Genomic DNA, 17,105 nt, shown 5'->3' on the forward strand with positions numbered 1-17,105 from the left:
AATACAGAAGCTTCGACACAATAAACCACGTATGTTGGTTTTTACACAAAATTCACTAGACTACACATACAATCTTTTGCCCTGCAGAGGTACGCTACAAGAAACCCCTCTTTACTGTCAGCAATGCTGGAGGCAAACTACTAGTGCCGGCACCGTAGGCACCGTAGGCGCATGCTAGCAATTTCACCTAGCCGCAACAGTTGCCGACCTAATAATAGTAGGTGCCACTAGAATTTCATTCAGTGCCACCATGCCAGCCCAAGAGCTTGAATCTAGTCAGACTCGTTGCCAGAATCCACATCAGCTGTAGCTTCACCACGATAGACGGCGGACTCTTTTTCATAACGTTTCTTGTCGACCTGGGCCTGCTGGATGTAAGGCTGCTTCTCTTCGCCTGCTCATGACAAGGAACGTGGGAACCGTAAGCACACAGCTTTTGTTTTAGCTGTAAACATGATGACAAAACATTGCAAAATTTGCCTCACAGATGAAACAATGCTGATACTATTACTCAGATAATATAATGGAGAGTGATCTAGAATATTACTTGACATCTTTTGCCACATCTCCCCAAGCTTCTTTGCAATCTCAGTCGTAGGCAAATCTGGGTTGCTGCTCTTCATGTTCTGCATAATCAAAAATAAACTTTAAACTTCTGTTCAATATCAGTTTCTAGTGTGGGAAGGTTTCTGCTCTACCCTCAGTGTCACAAAATATCTAAACGACCTAATATGCTGGGAATTATTAACCAAAGCAACTTACTCCTCGCTCAGCCATTGAGAAATACATGAACGGTGTCATTGCTCTTTTGGGGGCATTAGGATCTTTTTTCTTCTTTGCCTTTTTCTTCTCATGTCCTTCGTCATCCCTGCCCTTAGGCTTCCTTTTCTGAACTGGCTTTGAACTGCTTGCTTCCTTCTTGGATGATTTCTGTGGAGAAAAACAACTGCATATTACATCATGGCTTCAGGCTTGCTGGTCTACAACAACAATAAATTTAAAAATACCTCTTTTTCACCACCACTATCACTAGCATCTGATTCCTCATCACCCGAGTCATCAGTAGGAGATCCACTATCATCCTTATCCGCAACAAAATCTTCATCCTAAAATGAAGATAAATAATAAGTACATAGAAGGGCTCAGTAATAAGATTAACAAGGCAGTATCAAGCAACATAACAACAAGGCAGCATACCTCTTCATCACTTTCATCATCCCCAGCCTGATTCTTAATACGTTCTAGATGTGGATCAACAGCATCATCATCAGTGTCTCGTAGAACATCTGTAACTACACCACTTGCACCTTGACCATCTCCTCCAAGGTTCATTATTTTAATGTTCTTTCCACTAAAAAAATGTCAAAAAATAAGGATAGGAAAACTTAAGTTTCTGTATAACATGAAAGATGATGAAGGCAATAAAAGGGACAACATACGTGATGAAGTTGAAGAGGTTGTGGTACTCATTCCTTTGAATATTTCTGAAGAGATGCTCTTGGTCATTTTTCAGTTTGACAAGGAGGTCAAAATAGTGAGATGATATACTGGCACCCCCAGCACCATGGCGTTCAAATTCAACAAACTCAATCTGCATTGAGAATGTAATAAACAGCAGTTACTACGAATGGAGTCAATGGACACTGAGAGTTCCTACCACGAATATAAACTGATACCTCCTCATGAAGAATGAGTGTAGGTGGCTTTGGCAGGAAGAAGAAACCCTTTTCAAGTGGATACAACAGTCCATCTTCAGCTTTGAGTGATGATTTAACTGCATATCCATCATGGCAACTTCTGAAAGAACCTGGCCTTGTGACTTTAGCACCAGATAGACCACGAAGGACTTTGGTAAATACCTCATGTATTAGACCCTATGGATATATTGAGAACAGTGTAAGAAAAAGGAATAAGTTAAGTGTAGTTACCAGCAAGTATCGATTGCATACTTGTTAAAAAGAAATAAAAAAATGACATGAGAGTTGCATAGAACTAGCTACTGACATAGTCCAATAAAAGGAAGATTGCCTAAATGGCAATTTTTTCAAGGATTTCTAAAACTTAAGCTCTACATCTTCATACTTGCAAACATCAGCATACATTATTCTTTTAGAAAAATAAAGAAGGTGAAAAGCCATGGAGCCTTAGTTGACCATGAAGAGGAAAAAATTAGCCGCCCAGTAAATTACCACCAAAAGCATGCAATATTGTATAAAATCAGCACATGTATTGACTTAAGAGCACAGAAATTCAGACTATCAATGTTCAATCTTTTTTGTATAATTATAGCAACACATACTACAACCATCCCCCGAAAACCCAAACGTATCTAAAATATTATGGTTTAGCCTTCTGCAAGGAGAGGCAGAACATTACAATTTATCCTGACTGATATTGTCTCTCATCATGCCCAACAAATTCAGATAAAAAATTGCATGGATGAGCATGAAAAAACATTTGGAATAATTAGTATTCAGTTCCTCAATATACATCTATTTTAATATTAGAAGTCCTAGTAAATTAGATCAACTATCTCAATATGGAGAATAGTAGGTATTAAAATAGTTCTTTTCTCAAATTATGAAAATATAATGGAGAATAGTGGAACATGGAATTAAGGAGACAGCACACTGTTGCACAGTCCCTTGATAACAGAAGATGGGCGCAAAATATTAAAGAAACCCTCACTGTCCAGGTTATAATGAAGTATCTGCAGATTTGGATAGGATACATATCAAAAGAGTAATCAAGTGTTTGCTCAGCCTAACTTCACGTATCAGCTTCAAATCCAAAACACATTTGGCAAAGGCATAGCACAATTATTAAGAAAGCATAGAAGGCAAGATGCATTATGCTAATGGAAAAAGCTCGCAGGTGACCACAATATCTCTCAACAGGATACACCATGCTTGAGATGGAGTTCGCCATACTCAGAAATTTTGTTTCGACATGTTAATTTTATTTTAGAAACTAGGATTCAGTCTTCAACTGTAAACAGTATTCTTTCAAATCAACAGACACCACCTTGTAAGATTCCTCAAGCCTGTCCTTGTATTTGTCAACCAACAGCTCTTTACCCAATGCCAGGTCTCTTTCAACTACTGCCTCTGTCTCAAACTATTAAGAGATAAGGGAACAAATTAGTCTATCTATTCAAAACAAGTCCTGAAATGAAGTGGTAATATGACTATAACCAACTAAACATTATGAAAAAAATGCAGTGCAATACCTGAATAACAATGTGAGGATACAATGTTTGTCCTTTACGGATTGGTGGATCAAGAGTAATAACAACAAACGTATGAGGATTGTTTGACTGCAAAGCTCAACCATGCAATGGGTTTAGTTACATGTCAGAGTGTAATATTATGCACAACAATAAAGCACAGCTCAACATAGGATCCAAGAACAGAACCTTTGGCAAAAGAAAGAGGCGAACGATGCTGCTGTATTGGATTTTGAAATCATTAGCTTGTCCTTGGAGTCGCAGAAATGACAGATGAAGCTCAACACTATAACGTCCTCTGTATTGCCAAAACAAAAAATCGTTAGCTTTTTAAGCTCAACAATCTTGTGTTTCTCATAAGGTAAATTGTTCATATTTTCCACCTTGGTGTAAGAATCGCAATTCCATCAAACGTGACAACTGGTTCTTCAGAAGAACCAACATCAGCAAATTTCAATATAGTCTCCCATAAAATCTACAGAAAATAGATAGGTTTTCGTTAGTTACTATTTTGCAACTTCAATGTGCTTCATTTAAACAGTGCTTACTGAGTGAGCTTACGTGAGCCGGAGGGCGATTCTCATCCCCAACAAACTGAGTATTCGAAGTAGGCACATGAAAACTTAAATCCATGAGGGAGTCTTTCTGCAACCATGAGGGATTAAAATGTTAGCACAGTACTATGGCAATGCAGAAAATATGAGTGGATCCACTACAACTGCTGTCCACTACAAACCTCATTGGCTCCAGTAGTATCATCAACATGAAGCTCTAAGAGAACATCTGTTTTTCCTTGCATCTGGGTTTGTGCAACATCAGCTAGGGATACTTCAAATGCTTGCTTTGAACCAACCATAAAGGTTAGCATGTTTCCTACAGAGGCAAGGGTAACAAACATGAAAATCAAACTGAACATATGTTAAAAGGGGTCCCATGGTAAAATAATAAAAGGTCACCCAAATTACCATCTATATCAATCCCTCCCCAGTTGTGGCCACTAACAGAAAGCTGTTTTTCATCTGGTGTGACGCCCATATTCTTTTGTATGAAGTTGGTCAAGCTGCTCACATCCTATGCAAGAAAGGACAAGATCAAATATTTTCGTCAGGTAACAATAAGAGAAATATATTAACCTCACCATTCATCTTTACTGAAAAGTCAAAGCATACTCTCAGAAATGACTGACAATATTTCAAGACAACCAAATCCAAAGAAAATCTGATAATCCAAATATAATTTTGAATTTTCCATCTTTGAATAACACTGCATACAGAATCATGAACACTATTCCTTCAAATATTATCTATAGGTAAGTCTTAACTACATAATAGATACAGTATGTACAAAAGACAGCATATTCTGCGAGACTTGTTTATGACAGGCATACCAAGTGGCATGAAAGAATATAGTAACTGTTCACCTTAATTTGAACAAGAAGAGTTTGCTTTAGTGGATATAAAGATCGAACTGCTCAAGGTTTAATCAACACATGAAAAACATATACCAAAATAAGATGTCACATATAGCAAGGTAGAAACTATTCAGTTTCACAGCAGAGTAACTTGGGCAAACTAAGCATTCTCCTTTTCCATGATCTAATTCACATTTCTCGGTTTATCCCTTCCCCAGACCCCACTCATGTGGGAGCCTCCGGCACTGGGTCTGCCCTTTTTTAATTCACATTAAAGCGATATTCATTATAATCATATGCCATAATAAGATAGAAAATCTGGTCAGCAATGTGAATTTCGAAAATTCTAAAAAACTAGACAAAGCTAGTGCTACTTTTAACTGTATAAGTTTTGCATCAACAAATATATCCTAATTTTACTGAGAAATGTATCCAGATCCAAGTGTTCTAAATACACAATTCTCCAGATGCGCCAGCCTTTTTGTCCAATACCAACACCATTAATAAACCACATAATATTAAAGGCGCGCGCGGGGCGGGGGGGGAGGAGAGACCTGTTCACGGAAGCCAATAAATCTGTAGAACAGGCCATCCTTAATCCTGACTCCAAGCTGATATGCTCTGGGGACTTTCATCCAAGTAACTGCGGTTACATCAGCTTTGTCAATCTCAATGGTCTTTCCTCCACCTTGTCTCTTCCATGCAAGTCCACCAGAATACACTTTAAACTGACCAGGGTTCTGCACAGGTGCAAGGGTCATGACAGTATGTTAATATTCTAAACGTTCACAAAAAGTAATAAATTGTATACCATTCAAGAGCAGCAAACAGCCAAACACAGGTGCAGAAACAGTAATAGATCTTGAACGGAAGGAATGCAAAACATTTAATCTCAGGATTCATAAGTATAGGTATAATACCAAAGATGGTCAGGCGTCAGATAAGATTATTACTAGATCATTTTCCAATGCATAAGTTGTGAGAGTGTTCCATGTATTATAGGATCTAGGTTAGGGCAAGCATTGTTTTGTACATTAAGATAAGTACACAAAAGATATCGACAACATGGTTAATTGTGTCAATGGAAACACAATAATTTGATAAGCACAGAGAGAGTGTGCTTTCTTTTGGCGTACAGAGAAGGGGAGCCTACAAAGGCATCATGTTGTATTGTATTCTTCTTGTAAGCTTAAAAAAAACGGAGAAGAGATTTGTAATTTCCTACTAGTAGATATAGGCGTCCTTGTATTCTGCAGCTGTCAAGCCTAGAAAACACTCTAGCCCCCAAACCCACCATAGGAATCTAAGGTTTCGCATGAAAACCTCGGCACAAATTGGCCAAACCCAGGCCACAACAACGAAATCCAACAAGTCAGAGTGAGGAAACGCCCCCAACCAAGCACCTGAGTCAACCAAATGGAGCAGAAAAACAAACCAAAGCGAAATTTGGCCTAAAATACGGCACAAACCCTAAAACCCGACCAATACGCAGCCGCAGCTAATCGTCGGGGGAAAAAATGGGCTAACCAGTTAAAATCACTAGCTTATCAGAAGTTCGCCAGCCACGACGTCATCTCACGATATCCCATTTTCGGACCAAACCCTAGAATCGACCAAGCGGCGGCGGAGGCGGAGGCGGAGGCGGAGGAGGAGCTTACCGTGCCACCGCGCCCTCCGAGGAGGATGTTGTTGAAGTGGTGGCCGTCCGTCATCTCCGCCGACGCGGCACCTGGGGCCGACTGCTTGCTATCTCCCGCGCGCCGCCTCTACTAGAGCTCCGCTTCTCCGGCGAGGCCAAGTCGAGAGGCGCAGCTTGCTTGGCTGCGGCTCTGCGGTGCGGAGGCGGTAGAGGGAGGCGCGCGGCTGAGCGAGGGCTGTTGTTATACAGAGAGCCGCAGCGAAATTGGTTGCCATCTCACTGACGTTAGGGTCCCACCTGTCAGGAACCGCCCGGTAGAGGATCCTGGAAGTGGGGCCCGCACGTCAGTCGTGCTTCCGCGCTCCCTTCTCGTCCCCACTTCTCCATTCCCCTCGCGGTTTTGCACATCCCCTGCCTCCCTGCATCTCTCTCTGCGCTCCTGCCTCCTGGTGCTCGGCCATGGCGGACTATCACTTCGTGTACAAGGACGTGGAGGGGAGGAGCACAGAGTGGGACGACATCCAGCGCCGCCTCGGGAACCTGCCTCCGAAGCCGGAGCCCTTCAAGCCGCCGCCCTTCGCCCCCAAGGTCGACGCCGACGAGCAGCCCAAGTTAAAGGAATGGCTCGACGAGCGCGAGCCCGAAGAGCTTGAGGAACTCGAGGACGACCTGGACGACGACCGCTTCCTCGAGCAGTACAGGTAGGGCCTCTCCGTAGGCTCGATCCGGTCTGCAGTCTGATTGCTGATCCGTGATGCTGTCTTTTCCCCGTCTGTTATTAGATGCATCTTAAGAAGCTTTAGTGCCTACCGCGTTTGATTGATCTGATCTGACTAGTGGTTAATTGGTATAATTCGTGTGCTTCTGATAGGAATCTGATGTCTTTCTATTGTTGATCCGGATTCCTCGCAGTAGTCCGGGCTTTGGATTATTCAATGCGTTTGCGATTCGTTTGGTACAAGTGGGAATTTATTGTGACGATTTGATGTAATTCGATGCATGCAGGAAGATGAGGCTCGCAGAGCTGAGGGAGGCCGCAAAAGCCTCGCGATTTGGTAGTATAGTTCCCATCACTGGTTCAGACTTCGTGCGGGAGGTGTCTCAGGCACCATCAGATGTTTGGGTTGTGGTCTTCCTCTACAAGGATGGGTAACTCTTTCTTCACAGTTCACTGCATCCTTTTGCATGTTATGTCAATGATTATGCATGGGAGAACAATTCTAGGGTTTATTTTGTATGATTCGACCAAACAGCTCTGGAACCAGATTGAACTAAATTCAGACTTTGACTGCACTTTATTTTTAGTTGTGTTGGTTTTCTATAGAAAGTTGCCTGAAAAGACTAGGCAACTATGAAATTTGACTATGGTTGGCTGGATATAGGAATTCTGATACTTGTGCTGTGCGTCATTGGCTCGTAGCCAGACATTTTATTGCTGTGAAATAGGTCCCAGCAGCTCGTACCTTCGATATATATGATATGTGAACATGCTTTCTTTTTTTCTTGTCGAACGCGCTGGAGAGTTGCATGCCTTTTCATTGATAGATAGAAAAAATGGTCCGATTACAAACCGATTCCACGTTTTTTTTTTTTTTTTTTTTGCGTGAACACACCCATTTAAACAATACATGCAGCCCCTACTAGCAGTCGCCTACTCAGCTCGCTCTGGCAGCACACGCGGCCTTCACGCCTGCCATGGTCTAGAAATGTGCTTAATCGCTTGCCTCTTGGATTACTGCCGAGACCGACGGTGTGATTCCATCAAATACACATTGGTTTCTTTGTTTCCATAGAGTCCGCGCCAGGAAGAGCACCAGTGAATTGAGGCCCTTCCTCACCACCTTTGGATCCCTATGTGTCGCCTTGCACCACCATGTTTGGAAGCTGTCGTGCACGGATGGTGCTAGTGCTTGTAGGCTGTGGGCAGTGGACCAAACCTGGTGGGAGAAGACTCAGGTTGACATGAGGTGCTCAATTCCTTCCTCCTGGGTCGCAAAGTGGGCAGCAAGATGAGTGCATCAGACCGTGATGTGTCAGTCTATCCGCTGTCCAGCATCTGTTGTGCCCCGCTAGCCACAGGAAGAACTTCAGCGAAGCGGCAGCCAAGACTTCCAGAGTTGCTTGCAGGGTTCAAAGGAGGTGGAACTGACAAAGAAGTGAGCATGCTTTCATGACCATATAACAAATAGATAGCTTGGCAATTCTTGGATTTAGTGGACATTGTTCTGTTGATTTGTCCACCACTTTAAGCTGTAATGTAATTAGTTGATTGTCATGCTGCAGTTTTTCAGCATGTAGGATCTTCCATGAAATTGTTGCTCTTTTCTGTATGATGTTTTACTGCTTCCATGTGTTGCTTGCATCAAAATTGTACAGAAAGGATATCTGAATTCATTGGAATGTAATGAGCTCCATACATGATCTGATGCATGAAGCATGATGTTCTTTAGTAAATTGTGGCGCTTATCGAATTCTATGAATCTGATGACAGGATACCTGAATGTGGATTGCTTCAGAATTGTTTGGAGGAATTGGCTACAAGATACCCAGCGACAAAGTTTGTTAAAATTATTTCCACAGACTGCATCCCCAACTACCCAGATAGGAATGTTCCTACAATACTGGTGTATAACAACAGTGCTGTCAAAGGGACTTGTGTTGGTTTGCAGAAATTTGGTGGAAAGAGATGCACACCTGAATGTAAGTTACTACTCGTATACTGCAAATTAGTATTCAGTATCTGCTTTTCCTGTTAGTTGAGTGATTCCAGTTGCTCGAATTCTATGTGCTGTTGATTGGTCTTTTTTGAGCTCACACCTGTAAATTTATGAATGGCATATTGGCCTATGCCATTTAGCCCCCAAAATCCGCTTCCTTTTGGATATACCACCTGAACTTCCTTAACTAAAGCAAAATATTTTGACCTTCAGGTGATATTTTTTAAAAAAAAATCAATAGTAAACAATTCATTATGACCTGCATGCCTTAATGCATACACTCCCCAGATCCAGTCTTGATTTGTCCGCGTTGTTTCATGTGTCAAATATTTCGGTGGTGTTTGTCTAAAATAGCAGCATGCTGGTTCCCAGTTATACATTAGTCTTAGCATATCATTGATCCTTTTCTGTAATAAGAAATTAGAGAATAATCTTTCACATTTAGATTACACTAAATTTATGGAAGCTTTCCTTTACCTCAACATCGTTCCAGAAATTCTTTTCCCAGCGATATACTTGGGTTTCATCTATTTACGCCAAGTCACTGTTATGTTCCTTTCAGCTGTTGCGTTAGCCCTTTGCCAGTCAGACCCGGTACTGAATGATGGGCATGGTGGCAGCGATTCATCTCGGGACAATGTCATCGAAGGTGTTCGCAGGAAGTTCATAGAGAAGGTTGTGGCCCAGCATGAAGAGCGGGAAGAAGAGGATAGTGACTAAGCTTATACTTTTTGTGTTAGTTTTCCTCAGCTGGCAGATCCAATTTGGTTCCAACGTTTACTGATTTTATTATGTGATTTTGTGGGTGAAATTTGCCAGAGTTTTCTGGTTACCTGGTTGTGCGGGTGAAGCTTTTAATACGGATCTTATTGCCTGGTTTTTGCAGTTAGAGATGTGTGAATCATAACTGTATGGGATCAGAGATTATTAGTGCACTTGTATAGCATGAGAAAAGATCCACCCAACCTTTGCATCCATAGTATTTCACTATCCTGAACATTTCTCGACACAAAACATTATAACTAAAGTTATCTAATTTGTGTATATGCATGTTTATGATCCTTTGTGAATCAGTTAAAAGTGCAATTTGTGGATCCCGCAAGCCCACGAGGGGTTCGTAGCCAGGCTTCCTGGAAACGAGCGGGCGTATGTGGCTTCCACGGTGCACCGAATAAAACCTGCCTTCAGCCCGCCTCTGACGCGAGAGCGGGACGATCGGCCTATGCCGGAGCGTCTGACCCAAAAGATCTGAGAGTTTTTTTTAAATAATATTTTTTAATGATTAATTGTAAATGTAGCATTTAATTAAAAAGAATTACAAATCTAGTATCCTATCGGGGAGGGGATAGTCGACTGGAAGCTATCGGCTTCTTGTGCGCCGACAGGATCTTCTTGTGCGCCGACAGGATCCTATCAGCCGTCCAGAGGCCGCCATGCCTGCTATCGGCGCCGACGAGCCCCTATCGTTAGCTGAGACGTCGATAGGTCATAGGATACTTGTTACTTGTCGGCTTCCCAGTGGCCGACAGGATGCTATAAGAAAAAAATTTCAAGATCTAATGCATCTGCTTAATAAATAGTTGCATATATAATTAATTAGTTAATAATAAATAAAATGCTGTAGCAAATAGCAGTACATTACATGTATATGTTATGGAACGATAGAATCGTATGGGCGCGGTGGATGGAAGAAGTGACCGATATGGGTGGATAATGGCGACGGATGGCGAGAGCGTGCGCGCGAGCACACCGCATGCACTCGTGCCTGCCGGATACTGATCGATCGGAGCCATCGAGTTGATCAGTAAATGCCTGCCCAACCAGCGGGGTCGCCGATCAGATCGTCGGAGACGCCCGCCTTTGGAGCAGGGCATGGGGATGCACACGTACATGTACTTGCCACTACTTTTATGTACGCGCGTGCGTGAGCGAGCGAACCATCCCTCGCACACCTGACGCGTCGCGGGTCTCCCCTGTCGTGTCTTCTCTTCCTCTCCTCCCTCAGTTGTCCATTGAACTCTTTCCCTACTTAGGTTATATTTAGTTGGATGAAATTTAAGAATTTGGTTACTGCAGTAATTTCGTTTTTATTTAACAATTAGTATTCAATTATGGATTAATTAGGCTCAAAACGTTCGTCTCACGATTTTCAATCAAACTGTACAATTAGTTTTTTTTCGTCTGCATTTAATGCTCCATACACGTATCGCAAGATTCGATGTGATGACTACTATAGCACTTTTTGGGAAAAAAATTTGGAACTAAACAAGGCCTTGTTATCGCTGATTGGTTTCTGGGCTAGCTGGTGCTGGTTTGTTGTGAGAAAAAAACACTGTTGACTAACTAATTTGGACTAGCTGAAACCAATAAGCGAACAGACTGCACCCAGCGAACCGCCGTCCGGTCCGTCCGTGTCCGTCCTCTCTCTACATACAGCTACCTAGCTGGGTACCATTACACCACCTCTGTTCTCTCTGTCTCCATCTCTTGCTCGATCATACATTCATGCATACATACACGATCGACGACGTACTCCAGCTCGCGCGGGAGCATCGCCGCTGATCGATCGGCTAGGACTAAGCTAGCTCGGTGCTGTGTAGTACTCCCTATATGGCAATGAGCGAGCTCAGCTCCGACACCTCGTCCACGTCCTCCTGTCCTACACGTCCGACCCCTGCACGGCCACGGGCCACCAGCCCGCGCGCGGCGCCCTGCTCTGACGCCGCCGCCGCAGCTGCTGTCAGCGGCAAGAAACCCCCCGCCCGCGCTCAAACGACGGTGGCTCCAGCTCCGCCCCGGCGTACGGCGGCGTCCGCATGCGACGCGCGTGGGGCAAGTAGGTGTCGGAGATCAGGGAGCCCCGCAAGAAGTCCCGGATCTGGCTCGGAACATTCCCGTGCCCGGGGATGGCGGCGCGCTCGCACGACGTCGCAGCGCTCAGCGTCAAGGGCGCGCGAGGTGAGCTCAACTTCCCGGACCTCGCGCGCCACCTCCCGCGCCCGGCCTCCCTCGCGCCGCGCGACGTCCAGGCCACCGCCGCGCGCGCCGCGCTCATGCACTCCGCCGCTGGCGGCGGCTCCTCCTCGTCCTCATCGCGCGACGCGCCGGCCGCGCCGGCGGCCGCCGAGCTGGCGCCGCCGCGCACGAGGAGCCGGAGCCGGAGCCGGAGCCTCAGCCCGAGCGGCAACCGGCGCAGGCCGTAGAGGTGGCCGCCGAGCTGGCGCCGCTGTGGGTGGAGAGTTCGGGCCGTCCGATCACCCGTGGGCGTGGACGCCGTGCGATGGGCTCGACGCAGTCGTCGGCTTCCACCCTCTCCCTCTCCTATGGGACTACAAACTGCTACTAGGCTATCCTCCGTTTGTACATGGCCTTCACTGTTTTGGTTACCTGTTTTGTGTGTGTTTTTTCCAAGTGTGTGATTTTTGTTTTCTTTTTTCACTTTTTTTGGTTGGACTTCTTTGTTTGATGATATGGGGGTACAATTAGCTAAGTTTTTTTTTGGGTGGGGGGGGGGGGAGGAGGAGGAGGCTGAGATCGATGTAAAGAAAAATGGTTAATGTAGCGTCCGGACGCCCGCTCAAGTGCTCAACCCCCCGCCCCCGCCCCACACGCACGCCCCCAGCGTGCCCCCGGCCCAATCCGCTAGCCCTTCGGCGAGCCGCGCGTCCCCAGCTCGCCCCTTAGCCCACCGCGTCCGCCTTCGCACCGCCCCACGCGCGATGAGCACGCCCCAGCGCCCCATGGCAGCACCCCCGTCCGCCGGCCCTAGCGCCTCCGTCCGCTAGGCCCCCGGCGAGCCACGCCCTCCCCCCGGGCGAACAACATAAAATACTCGAATAAAACATTTGCAATAACATGGATCAACTGCTAAAACATTTAGAACATATTATTGCAACATTTGTGTGAAGCATATGAAACAATGCTCGAATAAAACACTTGAAACAACCTGGAACAACTGTTGCAACATAAGACAGAAGCAACTGAAACAATTGGAACATATTATTGCAACATTTGTGTGAATCATATGAAACATCCAGATCAGAACGATTGCAACATACGTCTAGAAACATGTGAAACATTTTGAGTAAATGCTTGCAACATGCCTTTGAAACACTTGCAACATCTCCCGATCTACTTTTGCAACATCCATATGATTTAGCTGCAACATACCTCTGAAATGTCTGAAACAATCGAAATAAACAATTGCAACACAGGGGGAAGAGAGAGCCTGGTGCGCGGAGCGCCATGGCCGCCGTATATGAGGGCATTGGGAGCTCCTTGTGAGTGAGGACGTTGGTGTCAGGAGAGGGGCGGCGCCAAGGTGGGGGAGGAGGATGCTAGGGTGGGGATAGGAGCTGCCAGGGTGGGGGAGGAGGACGCCATGGTGCGTGAAGGAGCTGATGGTGTGGGAGAAGGCACCGCCGGGGTGGGGGAGGAGGATGCCGCGATAGGGAAGGGTGCCGCCGCCGGCCATGGAGGGAGCCAGCGAAGCACGCGATGGAGAGGAGCTGGCCGCTGCCGGTCATGTTGGGGGCAAGCGACGCACACGATGGAGCGGAGCGCTGTTAGCTGGGAGGAAGAGAAATGTGTCCGTTCTCGACGATGGAGAGTAGTTTTAGATGGGCCATGAGGGGGACCGGGCCGTGCAGCTCCGTAGGCCCACAGGAGGCGCGTCCGGACGGGACGGTCGCCCGTATCCAATCATTATCGAAAGAAAAACTGACTTTATTTTATAATGACATGTGTCGTGACACTATTACGGATTTTCGATGCATTGAAATGATGCTAGGTGTCGTGGCTGCAGATATAACGTTCCTGGCTTTTGCAATGCCACGGTGATGGTGATCTCAGAAAAGTTGCCCAACGAACACACAAGCAGAGTAATAAATAATTTAGAGTTTTCCCTGATTTCACCAAAAATACAGTTTTTACACATACTTCCCTGTCTTAAAGTTTTAAAAAAAGCATTTAAAATTTTGTCCACCGTAAAAGTACTTTTAGCTTATGGACTACAGATGCTATTAGTTTCTTTATTTTTAGCGTGTAATCATTATTATACGTTGATATACTTTTTCATACATACTTTTAGAATTTTGCCATTTATCTATTGACAGATTTCTTTGTGCTAAATCTGTTAGATTTATGTGCGTTGGATTATGCTCTAAGATATGTGTTCCCATTGACTTTATGCTTTAAGGTTCCGTGTTCCCATTGTGCTAAATTTGTTCGTGTGTTATTGGATTTTTGTTTTGCATACCCGTTAAGTGATCTTTGGCTAGTTTTGTGAAATTTGATAGACTTGTTGATACACCTATCTGTCAGATTTTATAATGTTCTGAAAAACAACAGATTTTGACAGCCCAAATCTGTCAACAGATGGATAAACAGGCCTATAATTATATACTAAAAGTGCATTTGTTTTAAGGTTTTACTAGGTAGCGTGCCCGTGCGTTGCTACGGGACAGTAAAATTTTTGTACTAAAAACACAAGGATCGCACGATAAAATAACAATACTGTGAAAACGTTAAAGTGACATTTAATCCAAAAAGTAAAATTCGTGAAATTAACACCGTCACGGAGAGCGCGGCGTCGTAGGCTCACCGACTCGATAAGGGCCGAGCGACAACCTTGTCCATACCTATAACAATCCAAAACTTAATGCATTAACCAAGAATTTATGAGTAATCAAGTATATTTTAGAGAAAAAAGAATCGATGTGGTAAAGATAGAAAGGATAAATAGATCAACAGAACTATCAGAATTGTCATGAACTCTTTAGGGTTTTCCCTAAGCAGCTAGTTCTCAGTTTGCTATACAATGTCAAATGACTTGTGCATCCATCGGATAGCAATCTGGACACTAATATACTTCGATCACATTAGAGAAGTTGCCGATGCAAGGCCTTAATCTTTGTACAAGAAAATACAAAAGATATGCCCTACATCAATTGTCACCTATGTGGCCGGTGTACAATAGTCACCGATGGTACTTCTCCTTATCATTGATCGCTCTTGGAGGCTGCAACTTCACGTCACCATTGAAATTGTAATTGGTAGCAGACACATTGCTCTGTTAAGATATTATCATATTAAAATGGCTCCACGGTATTAACAAATTCGTAAGGACTCATTGCTAGAAGAACAGCTAGGAATTTGTTTCAATCTGTAGTGTATAACAATTTCCACAAGGGGTACTAAAATTGGATAAGAAGCAGAATTTTGAACCACCACAAGTTGTCTAGCAGAAGAGGGAAATATACCTTTTTTTCTTGATCACATTGTCTATCTCAAAACGAATAAGTGTAACCATGCCTTCAGATACCTTTCTATTTGGATCTTCAATTGATAGAAAAACTGTCATTTAGGATTACATTCTCTTGGACATCTAACAATGACGCTAGATCCCACAAATACATAATCCGGTACCACACAACAGCATTGATGACCAAAGAATCAACATACTACCAAGATTAGTTTAAACATGTGTTGTCAAAGAGCTTGGTAAATGAAAGTAATTTATATTCTATATTTCATTTGCCGTAAAGGCATCAACAAAATGAAAAACGAAGATGTAGGAAAGACTTACAGAAAAAAACAAAATTTTGATTTGACTTTTGGTTCTCACAGACAACTGGTTACTCAGGAGTTAAATACTAAATAATCTGACAGTGTATCAATCCAGTTTTGGTCTTGCTATATAGGTTAGCAAGCAATATCAAAACTAAATAACCAAGGAGCATACTATCTTTGTACCCTGTTAGTCTATGTAATACAAGTCTATAAGGTGATAGCAAAATTACTCGCAAATAGGCTGAAGATTATTTTACCAGACATCATTAGTGAACAGCAACGTGCCTTTTTGTCGGGACGATTGATCACTGATAACATTCTTTTGGCTTATGAGTGTGTGCATGCTATTAATAATAGGAAAAAATGAAAATCCGGTCTCTGTGCAGTGAAATTAGATATGCATAAAGCATATGATAAGAGTTGAATGGAGATTTTTAGAGGTTACATTTGTTTTTTCTAGTCATACCTGGTTAGCTAACAGAGGTAAATTTTATCATTTTTGTATTTATATTGAAGAAAATTACCAAGCTTTATCTAGTGAATTCGATCACACGAATAGTGCAAATATGTATATGTAGAGTTGTAGATCACTAACCTGCTCTTCTAGAGTTCCATGATTTTGGCATAAAGATTTATATTGCAGTACCTGACATGTAACAGTGGTTTAGAGGCATGTATTGACATGAATAATTGAGTTCTTGCAACTAAAAAGCAAACTGAATGCAAGAAACACCTCAGCTTTTTTTAGAATACTTTCTCGTGCAATCTAATACATGCATTCCATCGAACAGTTTTAGACTTTCACTACACTCAACAAGTGATTTAGGATTAGTTCATCAGAATGACGGTATTTCCATTCTATTTTGTCCCAAAAAAGCATAAAGTAGGAAATTTAGTATAGCAGTCAGAACATAATATGTTTTTGTTTTATCATCGAAGCAGCATTTGCCTATTAGATTATCTGGTCAAAATAAAATTGAAATGTAATAGTGAACAAAACCAATGAGTATGATAGGGGAATTGGAAAAATTACTGGCTATGGACAGCTTTTGGCCCATAATTTTTAGTCTTCTAACATATGTCAATTGGGAAAAACAAACATTATCGTTGAAACTATATAAATGGTGAAAAAACATACATATTGTTCGAGAAATCGCAGTTGATCCTCAATCGCCATATATTCAGTATATACTCATTGGATCCAACATAATGTTTGGTTGAACATGTTCGGGCGATCCAGCTCAAATATCTAGAAAGAAAAAAAAGACACAGATTAGAACAAAACAAATGGTAAAAACCGCAAGCACATTTCTCTGGGAAATTTCGACAAACACCTCCTCTACGTGGCTACTGAACCTACTTGAATGCCAGAATGCCCATTTGTGAGTGGCGCTACAGGGGCACATTGTGGCAGAACCTCCTAAATTATAGGATCCACATACACCTGTTACTGTTCAACGACCTCTAACGACTATGCATATGTTCCTGGTAACTTAAGAAGACTGTCGGGTGTCCTCGGGGAACCCCGAATCATCCACGATT

The 17,105-nt window shown here is 43.3% G+C and overlaps 3 protein-coding genes across 3 annotated transcripts; 2 read left to right on the forward strand and 1 right to left on the reverse strand.

Annotated features, from left to right (window-relative positions):
- Positions 1-6,488, reverse strand: LOC136449477 (FACT complex subunit SSRP1). Its single transcript, XM_066449522.1, has 16 exons — positions 6,296-6,488; positions 5,192-5,377; positions 4,192-4,297; positions 3,963-4,099; positions 3,788-3,871; positions 3,610-3,701; positions 3,416-3,524; positions 3,230-3,316; positions 3,025-3,117; positions 1,677-1,874; positions 1,440-1,591; positions 1,198-1,351; positions 1,008-1,106; positions 763-930; positions 548-626; positions 1-394 (listed from the first exon to the last, which is right to left on the reverse strand). Exons 1-16 carry the CDS (start codon positions 6,347-6,349, stop codon positions 273-275), a joined length of 1,920 nt encoding a protein of 639 aa, XP_066305619.1. The 5' UTR covers positions 6,350-6,488; the 3' UTR covers positions 1-272.
- Positions 6,489-6,637: 149 nt separating this feature from the next.
- Positions 6,638-9,958, forward strand: LOC136449478 (uncharacterized). The gene is made up of 4 exons (XM_066449524.1): positions 6,638-6,977; positions 7,282-7,425; positions 8,768-8,976; positions 9,556-9,958. The coding sequence occupies exons 1-4, from the start codon at positions 6,736-6,738 to the stop codon at positions 9,711-9,713; spliced, it is 753 nt and encodes a 250-aa protein (XP_066305621.1). The 5' UTR covers positions 6,638-6,735; the 3' UTR covers positions 9,714-9,958.
- Positions 9,959-11,899: 1,941 nt separating this feature from the next.
- On the forward strand, positions 11,900-12,196 carry LOC136454218 (ethylene-responsive transcription factor ERF037-like). The gene has a single exon (XM_066454722.1). The coding sequence runs from the start codon at positions 11,900-11,902 to the stop codon at positions 12,194-12,196; it is 297 nt and encodes a 98-aa protein (XP_066310819.1).
- The last annotated feature ends 4,909 nt before the right edge of the window (positions 12,197-17,105 follow it).

This window comes from Miscanthus floridulus, chromosome 5 (genome assembly GCF_019320115.1).
Source record: "Miscanthus floridulus cultivar M001 chromosome 5, ASM1932011v1, whole genome shotgun sequence".
In the NCBI taxonomy this organism is placed as follows: Eukaryota; Viridiplantae; Streptophyta; class Magnoliopsida; order Poales; family Poaceae; genus Miscanthus; species Miscanthus floridulus.

Excerpts from the sequence above, each read along its gene's own strand:
- LOC136449477 (XM_066449522.1), bottom strand. The coding sequence starts at position 6,349 with ATGACGGACGGCCACCACTTCAACAACATCCTCCTCGGAGGGCGCGGT. Across the intron at positions 3,702-3,787 it reads AGAATCGCCCTCCGGCTCAC|ATTTTATGGGAGACTATATT; the intron begins GTAAGCTCACTC and ends TATTTTCTGTAG. Across the intron at positions 627-762 it reads TCTCAATGGCTGAGCGAGGA|AACATGAAGAGCAGCAACCC; the intron begins GTAAGTTGCTTT and ends TTGATTATGCAG.
- LOC136449478 (XM_066449524.1), top strand. The coding sequence starts at position 6,736 with ATGGCGGACTATCACTTCGTGTACAAGGACGTGGAGGGGAGGAGCACA. Across the intron at positions 6,978-7,281 it reads CGCTTCCTCGAGCAGTACAG|GAAGATGAGGCTCGCAGAGC; the intron begins GTAGGGCCTCTC and ends CGATGCATGCAG. Across the intron at positions 7,426-8,767 it reads GTCTTCCTCTACAAGGATGG|GATACCTGAATGTGGATTGC; the intron begins GTAACTCTTTCT and ends ATCTGATGACAG.
- LOC136454218 (XM_066454722.1), top strand. The coding sequence starts at position 11,900 with ATGGCGGCGCGCTCGCACGACGTCGCAGCGCTCAGCGTCAAGGGCGCG.